General features: G+C 39.2%; 1 protein-coding gene across 2 annotated transcripts in view; it reads right to left on the reverse strand.

The window, feature by feature from the left end:
* Positions 1-22,209, reverse strand: part of LOC306900702 (cytosolic carboxypeptidase 6-like) — a 257,938-nt gene that overhangs the window by 18,449 nt on the left and 217,280 nt on the right. For both annotated transcript variants that reach the window (XM_079467926.1, XM_079467925.1), the window contains 3 exons: positions 9,450-9,539; positions 7,013-7,127; positions 4,339-4,450 (listed from right to left, as the gene is read on the reverse strand). In XM_079467926.1, the coding sequence (XP_079324052.1) occupies positions 4,339-4,450; positions 7,013-7,127; positions 9,450-9,539 (317 nt within the window). The remainder of the gene's footprint in view (positions 1-4,338; positions 4,451-7,012; positions 7,128-9,449; positions 9,540-22,209) is intronic.

Consider the following 22,209-nt stretch of genomic DNA (forward strand, 5'->3'; position numbering starts at 1 on the left):
GTTTAGGCAGTTGAATTATGACTTTAAAGGCAACATTCTATGTTCAATTCATCCTCCCAAAACTTTTTTTATTCTTTTTCAAATAGAAAATCAGCACAAAATGACACATAATGTGTTAAAAAACATAAAAAAAATTCTAGTCCATATGAGTTTCTCGAGTTTCTAAATTTTAAAAAACGACAACAGAGAAGCGTTCTGACAAATGTTTACACTGCTGTCTTCTAAATAATGAAAGTGGAGGTGACCAGGGACTTTATATAACCTCTACTTCTTCCCATGAAAGAAAGATTCAAAAGAAAAAAAAGATAAATAAATCATAATAATCTGGAATATGATGACAGCAAATGATGACAGGTTATTCATCATATATTTATTAATTCATCATATTTGAGCAAACAATAAAATCTCATCTAATGTGTGTATTTGACTCCTGTAGATACTTTAAAAACTAATCTGATAAAAGTCCTGTTATTGCTGAGGTTCACTGAGTGTAAGATGATGGAGGGACGGAGAACAGGAAGTGATGATGAACGTAAATTGCCCCTTAATCTCAGAGATGACTAATAAAGGTACATCTGACACCAGAGGACGTCTCAACACCTTCATCCCTTCTTTTCTCTCTCTCGTTTGCTTCCAAGACTGCTTCTATCCACCATCAGAAGCACACATGACTGGCGCACACCAGAGGAGAGAGGCAAACACACAGGTATGGGTGGGTGGATGGGGGTTTTTCAAGGTGCAATATTCATCTGAGCAACCTGTCAGGATCTAATACATTTGTTTCAGACGGAAAATTAATTTTCTAATATTAAAAAGGTCAGAAATGAACCATGGCAATACCAGCCCTTTTGTCATCTTTAACAAATTATCCAAAATGCTGTTGTCAGATTGTTGGGGATATGAGGGCCATGATGAATGATCGAGGTAATCAGCCAATCAAAATGAATCCCTCTCCCTCCGTGATAAATGGGATGGAAAAGCAGTGTTTTACGCAGGAGATGGGTCCATTTGTTTCCTCATTCTTCCCCTCCCGTCTCTCTTTCCTTTTTGCTAAACAAACACTCTGCGCTCATGGACAGATTATATACACTTGCATCAGTAACTTTGAGTCGTTTCCCACCTGACCAAAGCTCATTCGAGAGTGTAATGTGGCAAATTGTTTTGGTTTAAAACCCGCTCAGGTGACGTTGGCGTTCAAAAAGATGGATAGAACGTGAACGTGTGCACCAATGGGGTGTTCAAAATGTGTCTAAATATGGGCTTGTGAACCAAAATGAAAGCTTATTATGTTGTGCTTTTTGCTGAACGACTCTGTGACAGCGGCAACATAAGCTCTGACCATTAAATGGACTCATTAGGACAAAAATAGCCGTATCCTTACCGCACATGTGAACTCCGTGCAGATGCAGTGTACAAATACTTGGAAAAAAGTATAATTTTAGCACTGCTTTTGTTCGGCTACATTAATTCATCTTGGTAATTAAATTGGCGTAAATTGTTCTATCTGCCAGCACGGGTTAAAACATATTTGTCTTGGTGCAAGTCTAACGGTAGCATGTTAATAGCATTTGGTAGCTTATCACGTGTTTGTGTATGGGTATTTCTGAACATATGTATTTTGATGTTGCATAGTGGACAGTGGGCATTTCCACCGGGGTCGCTGGCTTGGCACCGAGATTGCCATCCCATCTTTGATCTATGCTGTGTCTAATGTGATTAACCCAACGAGTACAAGTCTGGCTTTCGATTGTCTCAGGATTGCATTTATTTGTGTGTATAGCTGTGAGATGTTTGCTGCGGTGTTAGACAGGAATGTGCATCTCTTTTGAGATTTATTGGCTAAAGTTAGTCCAATCCAAATGAGCGAACGGCAACAACCGCATAAGTAGTCCAAAACTACCACCGCATCCAGCCATTACTGGCTCACATAAGCAGACTTATCTCGCAATAATATTCTTCTCATTGTGCAAATCGTGATTTCTCTTGTCTCTTGATTTCCCAAGAGTAACACTCAGTAGGGTGCATTTTAAAATCAAGCCTAAGAGCCATCACAATTGCTCCAAAAGCCATAAGAACCAGCCGCCCTCATTTTCAGGAAAGATCATCAGGCACGCTTGGGTGTCACAGCGGTTTGAAATTGTATTTCATGACTAACGCTTACATTTCAGGTTAGGTGCCTCATAAAACGCACCCCGTTCCTCAGGAAAGAGCTGTATGTGACCTCTTTATCAAGTCAGGGTTAAAGCTTATACAATGTATTTGCAAATTATTATTAGGTGTGGTGTAGTTCACCTAAAAATGACAAGTCAAAGACAATCGCTAGTTCAGTTTCATGCCGACTTTAAAAATGTGTCCTTTTGCATTTATATACACCTTTAGAATGACACGAGGTGGAGTAAAAAATTGAAAGAATTTAGAAGAAATGAATCCTTTACAGATTTGGAAAATAATATCTTTAAACCATGGGCATTTTATGAGGTATTACATCAGAGGAGCCTAACTCCGTGGGGATTGTCTGTGTAATATGTGTACTGTTGCTTTGGATAAATGCATCATCAAAATGACTAATTACTTACTTAGGGAAATAACATTTTCCTGGTTATGTTCCCTTGGTGACCCTCATCGTGATGAGAGGTGAACTTCTGACTTCATGTGTTCGAACTGACAACAACTCCAACCTACTGCAGGTTTATTATTAGCAACAGCTATACAAATCAGGAGAAGGGGGACTATGATCTACCCAGCCTCACTAAATCTCTTTAAAAGGACAGAAGGGAGTGAAACAAGGACACAAAGTAAGGGATCCGGAGAGAGCTATAAAATGTTTACCTCTCCCTGGAGTCCATCTGCCCTGCCTTCATCCGCTGGCTCCTCGTAAAACCAGCATCTTACACATCTGTCTAAACCAGATACACGCTTTCCTCTTCCTTTCATCTTTTCTTTAAGGCACAATGAAGAAGTATTAATATCACACGAGCAGGCCTCGTAACCAGCGGCCTCGTGCCTACAGCCGAATCACATCTGCGTTCATTATACAAGAACTCCTACTTCCCTAAAACTGCTTGTTATTCCGTACATGTAAGCTCATAATGTGATGAAGTGTGTGTATATATTTGTAGCGATGTGAGGGACACGGGGAGATCAGTCTACCATGAAGGAACGCATTGATCAACACGTCAGGCCTGGGGGAAAGGTTGAGCCGTGTGGCACTGCCCTCCGCCCTGTGTGAGCGTGCCTGCCGGTTTTATCAGGAAGTGAAAGAGCAGGAAAGGGCAGATGATTCCCAGGACAGCATCTGACCTTCACTAATCCGACAACCTCACTCTTCTGCTATAATTAACATAAAGGAGGTAGAGGCGGTGCTTTCTCGAATACAAAAAAACAAGAGAAGATGCTGTGTATGGGAGACTCACCTGGTTTGCAAACACACACAAACTCATACGCACATAAAGACTCAGAAAGATGCTGAGTTGTGCTGGTATAAAAACAGAACATTGGCCCTTATATGCTGAGCCAGGATGTTGGTAGACACATTAACATTGTGTTTCGTAGACAAACTGTGGGCTTGCGTGTTTAGGGGTGGTATGCACTTGTTTGTTAGTCAAAGCTTAAGTACACATACAGCCGCAAAGACCATTCCACATTTTGTTGTGCCCATTCCAGTGTCTGTTGAATTTCAAGACTCGTGAAAACTGTGATAAAATCATAAAAGAAATGTAACCGTCAATATTAAACTTTTACAGTATTTCTTAAATAGTGAATATGAACTTGTTTTCTTTGAGTATTTGAGGTCTGTTCCGATACAAAGCCAATTTTCGGTTATTTTGACCTGTTCCTTCAGTTTTCATTCTGCGGAAAATGTAAATAAAAACAATATTTTATTTATTTATGAATTCGGAAGAGAAATATTAACACCATCAAACAAGTTTTCTTATCAACATCTGGCATCCGATTGGATGTTGTCGCATATGAATGGAAACAATAGGAAATCAGATTTTTTGGCATTTGGACATCCTACCTATGACATCCAAAAAACATACTGTATCTGACCGTCCTCTAAATAGGATTTTTCATCTTTGTTGCACAACAGATGAGACCTTACTTTAAAAGTATGAAAAATATGTATCAAAATATCAGAAGTTGCAGAGTGAATGCAGCCTGCACTGTTTTTTGCCTTCATTTACAAAACAGAAAAACTCCGCAGTAAGAAGATATAGCAAACTGAACTCCTCACCATTCTAATAAGACAGACTGGACAAGTATACATATATATATTTTAATAGTGTTTGTTTAAAGCTGTAGATGTATATATTGTACTTAGATTATATAATCACTCACCGGGTCTTGGTTCATTTGGAGAATGAGCTGCTTGACAGCGTGCAGAGTGGGGTGGGCCCAGGGGGAAGGATCCTGCCAATAACGGTTCAGATCAAAGCCCATTAGAGAACACCTATGATTAAAAAAACCAAAAAATCTGACAATGAAAGAGACCAACAATGTGTCTTTCAAATATGTTTCTGTCCTCGCTCAAGCCAAAAAAAGCTTAGCTAAACATATTTAATGTTTGGATAAAATTTGTTTAACTTTTGGAGCGGATTGATATTAGACCAATGAGATGGGGGTTGGGTAACTCAAATGATTAGATGTCATTCATTGTGACTGTTCAGGACAAGACGGCATTCGTTTCTTTATTGATTTAAAGTGATATAGTTATTATGTTTGAACAGCACAGTTGGGATCAGCGATACAGATTCAGTGTGTGTTGTGTGTAGACGTTTTCGGTATTCTATATGAACTTGAGCAACAGGTGCAGACGTTACAAGGATCAGATCGTTACGTATTACATACAAACAATATTAAGTATTTTGTTAATCCTAAATTTTATACCAAATGTGCAAATGTATCCCTTTGATATAGATGGTTTCATTGGACCCGCATGCCTGACCCTAAGTTAGCTTCCGGTCTGTGTTTGATTATAATATAATAATTTCATTTATAGTTCATTTGTATAAATATTAATTCATATTAATATTTCTATTGTTAATGTTAATTGTATTAAATTAAATTAAAACTAATTCTATGGAGGTCTACCGGAAGTTAAGGTTTATGTTTATCAATTTAGTGTATCAGTGTTTCTTATTTAGGGGCCTCACCCTGACTTAAAATGATTTTGTTGTGACATTGTAGGGTTGGTAACTTTACAAACAGTATATTAAAAAGTAACACCTGTCTGTAAAATTCTTTCCTCGAGGCAGCCGACCGATAAAGGACTAGACAGATGCCTCGGCCCCTGCTGCTGTCCAGCTGTGGCTCTGTGACTTTGAGCTGAACCTATATTCAATGCTGCCGCTCCCAGAACAACACTAATCCTCAGTCAGCAAGGATTGATCCCATGTCCCCTCCTGCATCTGCTCTCTCTCTCTCTCTAGATGCAGAAAAAGCACTGATTCAGCACAACGAGAGAGAGAGAGAGAGAGAGAGATGGGTCAAATCTTTAATTATGGAGCTCATTGGCTCTCAGCGAAGCAGCATCGGTTAAAGTTGCTGCTCAGAGTACCTGGGGGTCAGTAGTGGCGATGTTCTGTATGTCAGCCCTGTCACTAGCATTGATCCACCTCTGCAGTGACGCAGTGTGAGAGAGCCGACACTAGGTGGCAGCCACCATCGGGGTTTCGGCAGGCCTTTGGGAGAACACAGTGAGCCGCTGGCGTATTCAGAATGATCGCCGCCATTATATAAAAGCCAATAATGGGATTAGGAGTGAAGACAACACCTGCCACGCATGACCGACTGCAGCCCCCGTGCAGACTTTAGTGGCTTCAACACCCACAACCACTATAGCGTGAGATTTCCTCCAGCAAGCAGGTCTCAGATCAGCATAAAAGGGTAACTTCGTATAACTACTTATATTTATTTGCTAATTTATACAAAGTAGTGTGAAAAGGGAATTTCTTTAGAAAATTCAATGGTAGCACAAATAATTGTATTTTCGAAAGAAACTGCTTTTAGTGTAACTGGTTATTCGATAGGCGATTAAAAGTATTAAATAAACGTTTAAATCAAGCCCGGTTATGATTTGCTAATTTTATGACCCATTAGAATCAAATACCCACTCTCAAGGTGTCATTAAGCAGAAAACCATCTTGTTATTTAGGTCTTCAAAACTACATCACATTAATAGGAGAGCAAGTCAAAAAGCACCCTGACCGTATTACATAACGGAAGCCAGGAATATTTTGGACGTTAAAGGTTATAATTAAAATGACTAGGCAATTCACTTTCTGAAAGGAAGGCTATTGTACAAACATTCTTCTCCCAAGTACTTCCTGTACTTACAACTACGGTTAATAACACATTATTCATTTTCAGCATTGATTATCTATAAGCAGGCTATAATACACATCACATAGGGTATTTGCAGAAACATATTGATAATCAATATCTGAAATGCCATCTATAAAAACTAGCAGAGGTCATCATGACATAACATACATCCTTTGAAAGTATGGGAGTGGATTGCAACAGAAAAACAATAGATTAAAGATTGAGAGTTCATTCGCAAAAACAGATAACTCTGTTCATGCATGTTCATTTTTTATTGTGCATTTGAAATGCAGTTGAGTTGCTTTAATTTACTAATAATAACTTAAAAAGACACCTAACTAACACAAAAAATAACACGAGTTTTCAAATCGAAACTTGAAAAAGTTTTCCTCACAAAGATTTAATATATAGCTAAGAGCTGGATAGTAACTATAAGGTGTTCTATATACTGCAGCTGTTATGAGACTTTTATGATGCTTTTGTCATTTTTGAACAAAACAGCCTGGATTCACATTCACTTTTATTACATAAAATGTCATTATATTTTCCTTATACTAGTGTGTTAGGCGCAAAAGACAAAAAGCTATACTAGATATAAGTCAATTATGACAGAATTCCCTTTTGAGTAGTTTTTGGTGAGCTACTCCTTTAAACAGTATGCTTGCGCAGTAATTGGTTGCTTTCTGACCTGTAGTTTCCCAGGTAAACGCCATCGGGGTTGAGCATGGGCACGATTTTAAAGACAACGTGATCGCGCAGCACCTGTGCGATGGGATGCTGGCTGACCAGAAAGTCAATGACACCTGCAGCAGAGACAAAACGAAAACAGATACACACAATAAGAAGTCCATCCATGAACAAATTGAGTTGAGAAAGACAAAAATAATTGGACAATAGGAAAAATTACAACGTTAAAACGTATCTCCAGTCAATACAAATGGAATAGAGCAGACAACACAAAATAAGAGAGACGGAGATCACACTAATTAGAGTAAAAGAATGAAAAAGAGAGCGAGAGAGAGTGAGAGAGGCATGTCAATAGTGGGGGCCACTTGTTGTCCTTCAAATTGACCTGTACTGAGAGCGAATAATTGACAGGTAAACAGAGAGAGCGAGAGAGAGTGAGAGAGAGAGAAAGAAAGAGAGAGAGAGATAGAGAGAGAGAGAGAGAGAGAGAGAGAGAGGGCAGACCCCATCTCATTTCCCCCTCTTTCTCAACCCCTCACCCACTCTGTCCTGCTCATTAGTGCTAATGGAGGCATAACAAGCTCTCTAATTGAGTCAATGTGGCACAGAAGCATACCACACTGATATGCCATCTAATTGCTTGAAGTTCCCATATTTATTCATGCATATCGGCACGGCGCGTGTGCGGGTCTGTTATTAAGGTGGCGGGCAGGTGACTTTGAAGCTTCGTTTTGACCAAACTTCCGTTAAGTGTAAAAACCCTCTTCAGAATTACAACAAGGCCAAACTCCGTAATTAGCTGCATGGAAATGCGCTGAGAAAAGACAGAACGCTGTTAATCGCATTCACAGACCATCCTACATTATTTGGCAGCACACAGCGGCGGTAGTCTGATATCAGCAATTCCAACGCCGGGTGTTAGATCGCCGATGTAATGGATATATATACATTACATACAGTCAGGGTCATAAATAGACATTACGGGCGGTGGTACTGTTTATTAATCTGGACCGAGGTTGGACCAAATGACGAAATGTAAAGATTCGGCACTATTTGCAGTTCACTAATCAAACGTAACCAAATTCGTGACAATGACCATGTGATAAAAGGTCAGATTTTTTATTGTTACCAAAAGGTCAGTTTCTTCTTGCCTCCACTGAAGCACACAAGATGCTCTTTAGAACATTATCAAAGCATGCAGGGGAAAAAACCCAGATCATTAGGTTTTGCACAAACCTGTGAATTTCATGCCAGCTTGAGTGCATGCAGTCATTATAGACATATGCATTTAGCATGCTTTAATGCATATGTCTATATGTGCTTGGAATGCAATAAGAATATTGTACACTTTGAAATGTGTATATTCACAGACTGCAAAATCGAATGTTTGTCTTTACAAAAATAACTAGTTCTGACTATAGTAACCACAGTTTATATTGAACTTATTTTTTCACGCCTCATTGAAATGCTTGATTCTGATTGGCCAGTCATGACATTTGCAGGTTATTTATTTCCAGAAAACAACCTCTCAAAACTAAGAACACAAGGTCACCCGGATGCAGCAAATCATTTTGACAGTACTTTTGACTAATGAAATATAAATATATCTTTTAATAACATATATGACATAATATTTACAAATGATTTAACCAAATTGCCTGTTCGTGACATCTGAACGTAATCAACATATTCAATATTGTAATCAATCTGTCAAAAAACATGTTTACTATAATAAAAAAATATAATAATAGCATAATAAAGATATTAGATATTTAATAAAATAATTTAAATAAACAAATAAATATGAAATATTTATATATATATAAAGATATATATAAACTCGTACTCCATTCTACTACACACACTCACACACGTCTAGAATCAATTATAATTAAATAAATAATTTATAATAATTTAAATGTTATTTTAAAAGGAGTTAATTCATAAAGGATTTGAATGCGGGAGGAACAATGGAAAGTTTAACGCTTTAGTTTCTCCCATTACACAGAGAACATTTTTCATATTGTACTGTTTTAACTTGGTATCAAGGGCGTTTAGTAAAGCCTTTTTGGTGTAATGCAGAGTTTGCTGCACAACAAAAGTTCTAGATAGATTTGAAATCTGGGCATTTTGTCAGACTGGTGTGTCAGCAAGTGTTGTGCCCTATGACAGCTAAGGTCTTTCAATCACCGGCTTTAAACAGATTTAGGAGTGATGCAGAGAAGGTGAGTTGACACTTCCTCTAATCTGCGCTACACTCTCTGACCTCCTGTTTTCTACTCCTCCTTCATTGCCCTTCATTCACAGCGGAGCCCGACACAACAGAACTTAAAGTTCAACTGTTGTGATGCAACATTGGTCAGTGTTTTGTACTTCAACAATTCAAGACATAACTGTGAAATCTGTGTATGCGTGTCAAGAAGAAGACAAGGTCCTACCCTGACAGATAAAAGAAGCAGGTGATTCTCCAGGATGAACGCGGGCTGTGAGAAACACCACCGGTTTTTCTCTCTCTTGGTTCAGATGGGCTGCAAAACACACACAGACACATGGAAAGGTAACTCTCGGCAGGCAGGGGTCCTGGTAGGACAGGGCGGTCAGGAGCCATATGCGTGGACTCTGGAGTTTTACCCCTCTGACGTGCAGTAGGAAACAGTACGACAGCACAGGAATGAAGGGGAATGTCAGACTTTGGAGGATCTATTGACAAAAATGCAATTAAATACACATAACTATGTCTTCAGAGGTGTATATAGACCTCACACCATGAAGTGCTATTTTTTATAATAGCTTAGAATGAGCTATTTCTACTGCATCTACATGTTGTTTCTACAGAAGCCCTAAACGGACACACTGCTCTACAGAGCGCATTTCGTAAATAGGTTATCTTCTTAGGCTGAGAAGCAAAAACGTGACGACATATCAGTCCTGCGTAAGCCTACGTAGTGTTTTAAATGGGAGGGGTGAGCCGTTGGCTGCAATTCGCAACCTTACTGCTAGATGCCGCTACATTTCAAACACTCGACATTTAAAGCAGATTTTTTTATTTTAAAACCCTCCTTTAGAGAGCTTAATATTACAACTATAAGTAGCATCTTTGCCATGGGTTTGGACTGGGGCTTTCTATTCACCATACAAATCAAAGACAGGAGTTCTGTCAAACTCATTTGAATACATTTAATTCATGATCACATTTCATCACATTTATGACCATTACATAAATGTATAACTATTCCCCAATTCCATGCCGAATCCTTATCACAGTTGCAATAATGACTTCTAGATCTGTTTCCAGATATTTAGTCCTCTCCTCCTTTACAATCTCCAAAATGATACAGAGATGAATTTAATGCACCGTAAATCAAATCAGTCCCTCTTTGTGCACAATTTCAGTTGTGAATGAAATAGAGAATACCATTCAAGGTAATGAAAAGCAAGGCTGGACTGCCAACAAAAGCTTCCCTTTTAAAGTCTGAAATACTTCCAGGCAGAGGATATTTCAGTCTCAGGGCATTCTGTTCCTCCAGACTAGATGCTAAATGCAAGGAAATTTGTTCGATTTTCCTCTGGTATCGTCCTTAACGTAGGTTGACCGAACAGGTACGTCAGAAATAACTTTTCCAGCACGAGCAAGAAAATCACATAATGAAAAGCACATTGGTTTCCACACCTACACCTGTGGGCAGATACATCCACATATTGAAGGCTGTTATCTCCACCTATTAGTAGTCAAGTGGATAAAAACATGCTCTTTGTCATTTGCCACAGATACACCAAAAACACAAAACAATTTGTCCTCCAAGTAATATGGATGTTTCTATTCCATGCAAGAGTGTTGCTTCAGGATGACAAATAGACATGTGTGGATGTATCGTGAACTGTCTACAAAGAGGATGTGTGTTTGTGTCAGGGGGATATCTATAGAATTAATAAGGCACAGTGAGACGAAAAACATGCACGAACACACACACTCGCACGATGGTTCAGCAGTCTAAAGAATAGCAGAACACCGGTCTATCCACAAAGATATCTCCCACACATCCAGAGTTGACCGTGAACATTAAAATATCCATATGCATTATTCAGCAGGCTCCTTCTGAATATTATATTCATCCATCACTAGCTGTAAAGACAAGCATGGCCTAATACATTATGTCTGTGGTAACTCGTGCTCCCACGGGGCTGTCTTTAAGTCTGGAAGGGATTGCGAATAGTGAAGGGAAATGATTAGAACTGTGCTGCTGGGAACAAAAACTCAATCCAGCGACCAGACCTGCGATCATTGTCGCGTTTTTGCACTAAAGGCAGTTCAGGAAAACCTGTCATCTTGGATTCTCAGAGGTCCTACGTCTGCAAAATTCTACCACATCTTCTACCAAAACACCACAGCCGCTGCTACAGGTACATGTCACATGAAATAAAAAAGACGAAGCACACAGATAAGTCATTTGGAAAAAAAACACAAAAATATTCCATAAAAAGTGTAAATTGACAATTTTGATTTCATGGTGCCTTTCAAAAAATGTCAAAATTGAAGTCTTAGTAACGCATAGAAGCTGCAATCCATAACTTTTCCTTCTCTATCACTATTTTTCTTTAAAACATAAAATGATTCAAAGGTACTGTACTTGTGGGACTTTTTTGGACGTGGGTCAAACGCACATTATCTGTGCCAAATTATAAATCATTATAGTACGCTTATCGTGATAAATGTGGAGACAGATATTGCTCAATAACATCGTTTTGGGTGCATTTACATCCACGGATGTGTATTAATGTACATTGTCTCTTTTAAAAATAACGAAGAAAAAATATTAATACAATTACAAGAATTGGCATAACAGTGACATCCGTATTTATAAATCCAAATAAACACATTTGCCATGTCTTTAAGGCCACTATAGGCCTCTGGTTTTATTTGCCCTGTCCATAATCCATACTTGAGTACACAAGGTGTAACTGGAAACCACACTGCAGTGAACAGATGATTATCTTTCATGTAAAGCAAATGTTACCACATGGATTCACACACACACAAACACACACACACGCCCTCCTCCCACAGGACTGGCTTGTCTTGTATGGCTGGTCAATAATATATCACAGTCTCTCTCACTGTGTCCTAAACGACTCCAGTGATCGTTCAGCTCATTGCTATGTACACAAGCCTAATATCTTATTGATCTCATCTGGGTTTGTGCTGAGCCGGAGGAAATGCTGATTGCCGCTATGCAACGTTTACCCATATATATTCTAATCTGCTTCCTAGGGGACTGAAAAATACTCGAGCATGGGCTGCAATCATAAAACAGTTGCATTTTAAGACAAATATGTCCCAGTTTCTCTCTCTCTCTCTCGCTCTCTCTCTCTCTGCGTCCTTCACAGAGACGAATGGCTTTGCCATTCAGAAATCTCGACGGAAACGTGGGCGCTTGCATCGATTAGTTATAAATCCCACCTTGAGCACGACCCACCATGACAAGAAGAGGGGTGTAAACTCACAGAGCTATTTCACAAAAATATTAAAGGAAAATCGCACACTTTGATGAAGGACAGATGGAGTGAGCTTTATGTTTATGTTGTGACAGGCCCATTCCCATAGAATCCCTTACGTACCCCCATCCATTAAAACGAGCATTAAGACGCTTCCTTATGAATCATTGCAGCTATATACACTTTTTCTCTAAATTGATTCTTTTAGGATGTGTTTTTAATGTTGGTTCGCCTCAGCATTTTAATCTGTGTTTTAAATGTTTGCCTTTATGTTTAGAGACTGGCACAATTTACCAGAAGTGCTCTCAAAATACACCTTTTATTGCATCCTCTGACCTGCAGGTGGTGCTGAAGATCAACAACAGATTCTGTCGCCAACACTTCCAATCATTCACTACCTACAGCCCCGCAATGGCAGAAAAAACTCTTACAAAACAAGACAAATGTGCTTTAGTAATCTGAGAAGTTTTTCCCCCAGCACTTGTTTTGCTGCCTCAGTGGTTTTCTTATACTATTTTCCCTCAACATCTGTCAGACATCCTGATGCCTTAATGCATGGATGTTACCTTGACCGATTTCATAACCCATCCCACCGTGGTACCTATAAGGACCTGCAGGGACATAAACAACTTTTTTTTCTTAAAGAGACGACACGCTCCCAATTAGACCATAAAGCACCAGTAATGGGCTGACTCTGTTAAAAGAACTCGACACCCCTGATCCATATTTCTTTTTTAATGGTGAGCCTGGTCGGTGCTGGGAATCCTCATTTCGCTTAAGATCTCACTACCTCAAATCATACGAAAGGTCAACAGCCCCGTTCGGCTCCCTCTACTGCCACCCGCTTCCATTAGGAATGAAGTGGCGGAGGAAAAACAAAGGAAGAGCGAGACGAGAGAAATATGTTGACAACCTTGGTTGAGACAGCCACCTCAGCATATTTCTCACCTGCGCGCTACCCCCGACACCTAAAAATTTAATATTTAACACGTGTATATTATGATCAGGTGCGATAAATATGTAAATGTCACCAAAGGAAAGAGGTGTCTTTGAGGAAAAGTGAAAAATCGAATGGATTTTGAAGGTTATGCAGATTGTGCGTTGCATCCTATCCTGCGCTCGACGTGCCACTTTTAATGCAAACTGATAAGACATGAAAGGGTCCTGATGTAACACTATTACCCGGGATCTTTAAGAGAGCTCGAGACCAAATAGATCAGATTCAGCAGAAATGGCAGCTTGGCTCTGTTAAAAAAGGGCAGAATAAGTTTCATAACCAGAGACAGGTGATTCGAATACGAAAGTCTGCATTTATTCTGCCGTGTCCTTTCTGTAAGGCTGGATGACACTGACTCCAGCTCTGTTGCTCAATGACCATACATTTACAGTTACATTTATTCATTTGGCAGACGCTTTTATCCAAATAGACTTACAAGTAGTTTTTTACAGTGACACATTACTGCAGTCAGGGGTAAGGTGTCTTGCTCAAGGGCACTTCAGTCACCTGCTGGCACTGAGATTTGAACCAGCAACCTTCTGATCACAAGCCCAACGCTCTTACCATCCATCACTGACAGGGTGAACCATAAATGGCATCTTAACGGCGTCAAGTGGTAAGATTGCGAATTGCAACTAATGGCTAACTCCGATCTGTTAGGACAATTGTATAGATCTCCGTTGGAAGAATGGAATGCGGAAGTGTCTTCAAAATATCGTGTCATGGAGTGACCAATTGTTCCAAGCACTGCACTGAGGCCCATTCATTTCAGTGACCCCTTATTCGCATTTGTTGTGCGGTTGGTGAAATAATGACCTGTTTATACAATTTTACAAGTTGGCAGACATATCTTGCATTCATAGATCTTATATTCATAATACCCCAGACAAAATGCTGATATAAATGTAGTTTAGGTAGAATTCAGTGTACACAATGAGCTAATATATTAAGCCAAATGTATGCAAATATAGTTGCTGTTGTCTGTCCCTCTAAAATCTATTCAAGTATGTTGAACTATTGAGCGCTCACTATACAGAAATAAAAATAAGCATTTACACCATAATATAAGTACTCTTGTGCTCCTATTTGCATAATTTCAAGTGTAACATTGCTTTCAATCATTATGGCGGCGATGAACACTTTTCATATGATGTGATATTAAGATCTAATTCTTATTACAATGGTACAGTTTAGCACATATACAAAGGATGACACTTAGTAGGATTAAGTCTTTGAGTTATGTCTGAAAATGCAATAGCCTCAATCTCGCTTACTTTTCTGTAACTAGAGTCGGTAAATTCCTATATTTGTCATCACATAAGCCTATTTTTACGACCGCTATGGGAGAGCCCTGGAAATGGCTCTTTCTCACTTCTGGTATGCCCCCCAAACCTCCACCCCAGGATTTCGTGGGCTCTATCCTCCATGAGCATTCAGCTATTTCAAATGCCACTCGCCTCTTCACGCTGTGGTGAATTAGCATCAGTTTGCTGCAACGATGGAATGACACGGTCGCCTGTGTGTGCGTCATATCAGTCGACACGGCCTAGCTGTAAATCGTCAGTAGTGGTAAATTTCTACAGGGCACAGACTGCTGTACCTTTCTCTATCTTTCTCTCTCCAGTCTCACTTTATTCCTCAAGGACGGAGCTTTAAAAGAAATAGAGTTTTACGCCTGTGGATTTCTTCCTGTGTACAGGTCAGGTAGAAGCAGAACAGGCAGCATGAACAGTTTCTACTCACACAACTGGCTACCCACAAGGTCATAAACCATTTCCACCCTCGGCCCCCCCAAAGTAGTTCTCTCAACTCCAAGCATCAGACCACCTCTTCAATTTAAGGTCAGATTCTATTCAAAAACTGCCCCTTTCAACGATTCCCCTTGACAACTTCCATTATATTCTTTAACGTGCCATTCCTGAATTTATCTGGGGCACATCTAGGCTGACACAAAGCTGGACGACGAAAGGGCCTCGCCAGACCGCGGACGGGGGAATAACACGGGTCAAACTGGAGGAGCAACGCGGTCAACAACCCGCTTGACAGGAGGACGAGTCATATCTGAGCCTGTACTGTAAGTGGAGGCTGAAATGCGCAATCAAGGGCCGGAGGTTTCAGTTCCCACAATGCAATGTAAGACGTGAGTCACTCCAGAGGATTACAATGGCATGTTATGACACTGGTGTCAGACAGAGCTTGAAGAGAGAGAAAAACCTCAAAACCCAGCATGTAAATACAACTCTGAACCCTCTTAAACCCCGTAGATGGTGCAGGGGGATAAAAGCACAGAGCGCGGGGTGATTAGAGATCGATTTACCACAATCAAGCCCCCCTCTCCGTCTCACCCGCGCTCATCTCCGCAAAATGGAGAGAGGATCTCTGTTCTCGACAATTTCACGACAATTGAGGTTGAGAGAGGGAGGAAGTGTCATCTGAACGAGTGGAGAGGAATAAAGGGAGAACGAGAGAGCAAGGGAAAGAAAAATAGTCATTTAGTGGGTTATCGTTGCTGTTCGCTTGTTTTTACTCAAACAAAGCGCCGATAAAAGATTTGTGGTAGCGAAACGGCTGCTAATTGGGTTAATAAGGAAAGGCCAACCTGAAACCCTGGTCTATGGCGGCAGCAGAGGAAAATTAAAATGAATAATTTAAACCAAGGGCACTTTTTTTTAAGCATTAGTATGGACGTATTAAATTCAAAGCCCTGGAGATGCACCTACACTTTTAAAAATAAAGGTTCTTTACATCAATGCCATAGGAGAACTGTTTTTGGTTCCACAAGAACCATTTAGTCAAAGGAAATTGAACAAACCGTTTGGGGTCTTTAGACAAAATGGCATCGTAAAACATCTTTATTTTTAAGAGTGTATTTGGGAAATACATTTGCTTGTGGTTTTGTCAGTCTTGGACTGAGTTATGTACGCGCTGCTGAAAGAAACAGAACCCTGTCCAAAACACAATAGAAAATATAATGGGTTTAATGGTTATAATGAGAATTCATGGATTTAATGGAAACTATAATGGTATTGACTGTATGTGATGGATTCTATTGGTGGAGTGTTATCCCTGCTGAAAAAAACAATAGAATCCATTAAAGTTATAATGGTTTTAAAGGGATTTGTATTGGTTTTAATGGAAACTGTAATGGTTCTATGATGGAATCTATTGGAGGGATGTTTAATTCTACTGGAATAACAAACTAGAAATACAAATTTTTAAAATACAAAATAACAAACTCTCTTTAGAAAATATAAATATAGGTAAAAACGTCTTTTTTTTTATTTACTAAGAGCGATAAAACTGACATTTCCATAAAAATGGACCAGACAAATTAAAAATATTTTAAAGTTTTCATCATTTACTCACAGTCATGATATTTCAAACTTTGACTTTCTTCTGCAAAACACAAAAGAAGATATTTTGAAGAATGTAGGCCATTTATGCCTTCCGTTGTGAATTGGGGAACGTACAACATTCATGCTCAACACCGAGGTGCAACAACCACAATCGCCAAATGTTTTAGGTATTATTCAGTATTCTCATAATACCTTTATCACATATCCCCATGATTCAAACATCTAAAAAGAAAGAGATAGATTAAGACAGAACGAGACCAAGAAGAGATTGGACTGAGTGAAAGCAGCTTTCTGCGGCTGAAAAAGTCCTTTGGCATCAACTGACAAATCCAATACCATCTTTCTATCCTTTTAACATATGAGCTTTCACAGATGACAGAGCATGTGAAATTGGGACTTGAAAAAGAAAGAAGAAAACAGAAAACATCGTCTGCCTCTTAACATTATGGGGAATAAGAAGAGAGAAAAAGAGGGACAGGCAGAAAGAAAGGGAATGAGAGAGAGAGAGTGAGAAATCTGTCATGCTTAAGGTCCTTTTGCCAAATGGTTCGCTCTCGATTTGGCAGCATTGGTCATAGTCTCTCTCCGATCGCCCAGATTACTGCCTCCTCCCTTCAAATCCGAAAAATGTGGAGAAAGAGGGGATGGCGGTCTTTGCTCTGAATGACAGAGAATCAGAGACTGGCAATAACAGGGTTTTTTGAAGACAGCACGACTGAACTTTATGGCTGCCTTACATGAAAGGACGAGTAACAAACGAGAAGAAAAAAGCAGTCGTGATTTCTCTGGGATATGCCCCCAGCTGTGCTGCCCTCTCAGAATGTGACGGTGGGGGCTCGAGGGGTGTGAACAAAAACGGGACCGCTTGCCACTTGATGGCCGATGCTGCCGTGGAAACAAATCCGGTGCTGCCGTGGAAACAGGCCTGGATCGAAACAGGCATTGAGACATCACTGAAGGTAAACCTAGCATGAGATTCAAGACACTTCAAGTGGCTGAAGTATAGAGGGAAAGAACTTTTGATCTATGACATTGAGCCTGCCCATATATATTATGAAAAGATAATGTGGAAAAACAACACAATGCATGTCAATGGGTACTACCATTGTTCGGTTGTTAACATTCTTCACATACTTTATCTTCTTTCGTGGTCTGCAACAAAATCAAAAGTCATAAAATGACAGGAAGGTGAGTAAATGATGACAGAATTTTTTTTTTTGGGTGAAGTGCAAAAAGGTGCCCATAGTATCAATCTGCTACCTTCAAAACAATTGATTTTGTGTGCAGTATGCATCAGGCGGTCAGTGTGGGCGGCCCGTTTGAGACTATGCAGAACGCATCTAACCTTGTGCAATAAACCCACGTAATTTCAAAAGGTCACTTGGATCACGCCGGGCTCGATACAGCTGCGGTTTAACATCACCGGCTGGAATGAAGCGAGTAATCATTTTACACACTACACCCACTCAGAGTCCCAAAAAAGGCTCGGACTGTAAATGCAATTGAAAGAAAGAAGGCTTTTTTAATATAGGTTATTAGTTTCCTGCCCCCCACAGAGTTCTAAATAATTTCTCAAAGAAACAAAGTCCAGACGGGAAACCTCTCTCCGCAGCCAACTTTATTATGTGTTACAGCTCCGAGGTTTAATTTCACTCATGATTTTTTCCTTTTTTCCCCTTTTCTTTTCTCACTACATAGTGAGATCCCTGACACTCAATTTACAGCCTCACCCTCGCTGTCAATCTCTATCTTATACTCTCTAAAAATATATTCAGACACAGGCCTCGCTTTTAGCCCGGGGCGGCAATTGTGGATTGCAAACTATTTTCCAGAGAGCTCGCTTTCTTTATTTCTCGCTTCTCTGCTGTCTCGCTCGCTAGGTTGTCAGCGGTTTATTGATTAAGCAGTGAGAGAAGAAGGTCTTTCAAATCTCTCTTCACACTAATCAGGAGAGAAGGAGCACTTGTGGACGGAGCGCAAAGTCAACGCAGTCATTTCTCACATGTCTGTGAAGACGACGAGACTGGAAAACATACTCACACATTAACTCCACAGACAAACTGTGGGTCTCTAAAGGTGGTGGTGGGATACAGAATGGTAGTGTTGATATCCAAGTGTTGCGATTCAGAAAAAACAACAAAGAACATCATCATTGTGCCCTTGACGCTAAACCTCAGGTGGCCCTGAATGTACTTTTGCTTTCATAAAATCAATCCAAAGAAAGTATCAACACGATCAGGTGTTCACTGATGTAAGAAAACCCACTTCCTTGCAAGTTTGAGAAATATCAGGAGACAATCAAATCCACCAATAATAAATATCACAAGAATATTTTTGTTCAGCAGATGTTTTCCTTTGCCTGAGTTTTGGTGCAATGGTTATGAAACTAGCGGCCAACAGCTCTGCACATTTTGCAGATCATTCATACTTAAAGGGATAGTTCATCCAAAAATGCCATCATTTCGTAACCCCCTTGTCCTTTTAAGCCTGAATGACTTTCTTGCTTTTGCAGAACACAAAAGAAGATATTTTAAAGAATGTTGGTAACCAAAGCACGGCGGTACCCATTGTTTGTGTCAATACAATATAAGTTAATAAGTACTGACGTTGTTTGGTTAAATGAAGACTGAATTTTCATGGGGGACATAAGTTTACATTAAGTATAAAAATCATATTCAAAACATTAATTGTGTTATTTTCAAATGAATGCTATAAAATGACAAATGTAAAGAAAAAAAACTATTTCGGACCATCCTGTTTTTTTGAGAAGGAACTTAATTTAACAAAATTCTGATCTTTTCAGAAAAAACTTGATCTGAATATAGTTTTGTAATAGTAGTTCAATTGCAACAAACATGCTGCAAAAAGGCAAAACTTCAGCTTAAATTTGGCTAACCTTATCTGAAAAACAGTTTAAGTGAAAAGGAGGGTCTAATTGTGTTCAAAGGTCTATAATTATCACACTGACATATTAAATATTACTTTGATGCATTTACATTTTTAAGCGTTGTAGCATCGCTTAAATCCCAGTGGCTGCGAGTATATAAAAAGCTTTTATACGTGCTCTGTCACAAATCTACAATAACCCTTTGCATAGCTCACTCCATTTTAACAAATAATTCTCAAATTATAAATCTGACCCCAGATATTTCTGAAAGCCTAATTCTCTCCTTTTAACATATTACCACTATTTTACACTCTGTATCATTATAAGCTGCAGTCACACATAAAGAGCTCATTTCACAGATAAATAACACCCTCCAGGACTGTTAAACCTGGTACTTTAATTATTGTCATTTTCACCTACTTACATTACCTCTTAATACCTGCAATTGACCAATCCACTTCAGTTCCGAGTGCACTCACACGTAACTTAAACGTATTACATAACGCTGCTATTAAAGACAGCACACCAAAAATACACCATATTTACTCACCAAATAAATACAACGGTGCACGGTATGACTCTGAAGTGCATGTTAGTTTAATGTCAAATTTGTTTCCTTATATCTTTCCTCAAACTATATAAATATTTCTTGCCTCTGCTTTCTTTATCAGAGAGAAATGTAATATTAAAGGCATAGTTCACCCGAAATCGAAAATTCTGTCATCATTTACTCACCCTCTGGATATTTTAAACCTGTATGACTTTCTTTCTTCTGCAGAACAGAAGATATTATGAAGAACGTTGCTGTCAGAAAACCATTTGTCCCCATTGACTTTGGCATTGGTTTTTTGTCCCAACAATAGAAGTGAAAGTGCACCCACGGTTTCCTGATACCAACGTTCTTCAAGATATTTCTGTGTAATGCAGACGAAAGAAAGTCATACAGGTTTGAAATGACAAGAAGGTGAGCAAATGATGGAAGAATTTTCATTTTTGGGGGAACCAGAGCCGTTTATTTCCCGTAAGATCATTGCAATGTCACTTACCCAATGTAACAGTTGCTTTTCTGAAATAATACTTGAATAAACATGGTTGTCATATGCGGCAAACAAATGTTATCTCCGGGGGACGCAGCCTTCGAGTTAAGACGCATCTACTTTGTCCAAGTTTTTAAAAGTAAATTCTAAGATTCTTGAGAAAGTGTTTCTTATATTAACGCTAGTAATAATAAAGGTGTGCGTTTTTTTATGTCGAACTATATGGCAGCTATATGCTCACAGAAATAAAGTAACGGAAATCAAAAATACTTTATCGGGTATTATACTGTTATTTTAGGCAGACTTTAAATAAAAAGTGACAAAAAATACAGACTGTAACGTCACAGAATGTCAGACTGAAACATAACTGTTCTTTATCAGCCTACTACTTAAACGGAGACATTTACTCAAGACGTTTATTATGGACTGTCACATGATTCATGGAGCCTTCAAATTGTTCCAGGAAGTTATGTTTTCTCTTTAAATGCTTTATTTAAAAGTAAATTTTCACAAAACTTTATGTCAAAAGTTTGTCACAGTCGGTCTGAAAAAAAAACTGTTCCATTGGAGTCAACGGAGTTGACGCAACCCTCTCTCAATGGCTCTGGGGTGAACTATCCCTTTAACCAATAGTCTCACAGCCCAACATGTTACCAGCCAATCAAATCAAAGAATTTGATATTTTTCTCTTACATAAAAAATACATTTGGAAGTTGGGAATGCTATTTCACATATTTTACATATACATATATACTTCAAATGTATTGTTACCAAACGTTGCCATACTGACTGTTTTCCAAACACATCACACAAATCGATTGTAGAACAGCAACATTTTGTTCATATGAGATATTTAGTTCTTAATTTAAAGAGCAAGAAGTATCTACTCAAAGGCACAGGAAAATGTTTGGCTAGACGTATTAAGAATTGATCAAGAGTTGTCGTAAAGGGCACGGACACAGTTTGTGCTTAGCATGTTCAAATGTGCACTTTTAATATAGCCGAGTTTGGTTTTGAAGAGACAGATGCCAGGTGCCCTTTAAGTTGAATGTGTTTGCCATTTCCTTTACAATGATACAAGCAAATTTAATAACGGCCTCCAGGGCTCACTGCGGCCTCAGTTGTGTGGGATGCAGTTAGCTTGACTTTGATACAGATTAATGAAATGTCACTTAATTGAGGGGGATTTGCTTGTAGAAAGACGGTCCAATTTCAGACCTTGTGTCACATTTAGCCCGGGAGGTGATTGATAGAGTTGACTGTGGCCACGTTGGACCGGGTCAAACCTTTCTCTTTCTTTTCAGCTCAGAGATCTACTATTCCAACATGAAATAACCAACACGTTTTCCCAGAAGATGAGACATGCTAAGACTTCATTGGTATGTCTGGGACTTTCTTCAGAGGAAAACACAAGAGTGGGCTGGGGAG

The sequence above is a fragment of the Barbatula barbatula genome (assembly GCF_947034865.1).
Source record: "Barbatula barbatula genome assembly, chromosome: 11".
Classification (NCBI taxonomy): Eukaryota; Metazoa; Chordata; class Actinopteri; order Cypriniformes; family Nemacheilidae; genus Barbatula; species Barbatula barbatula.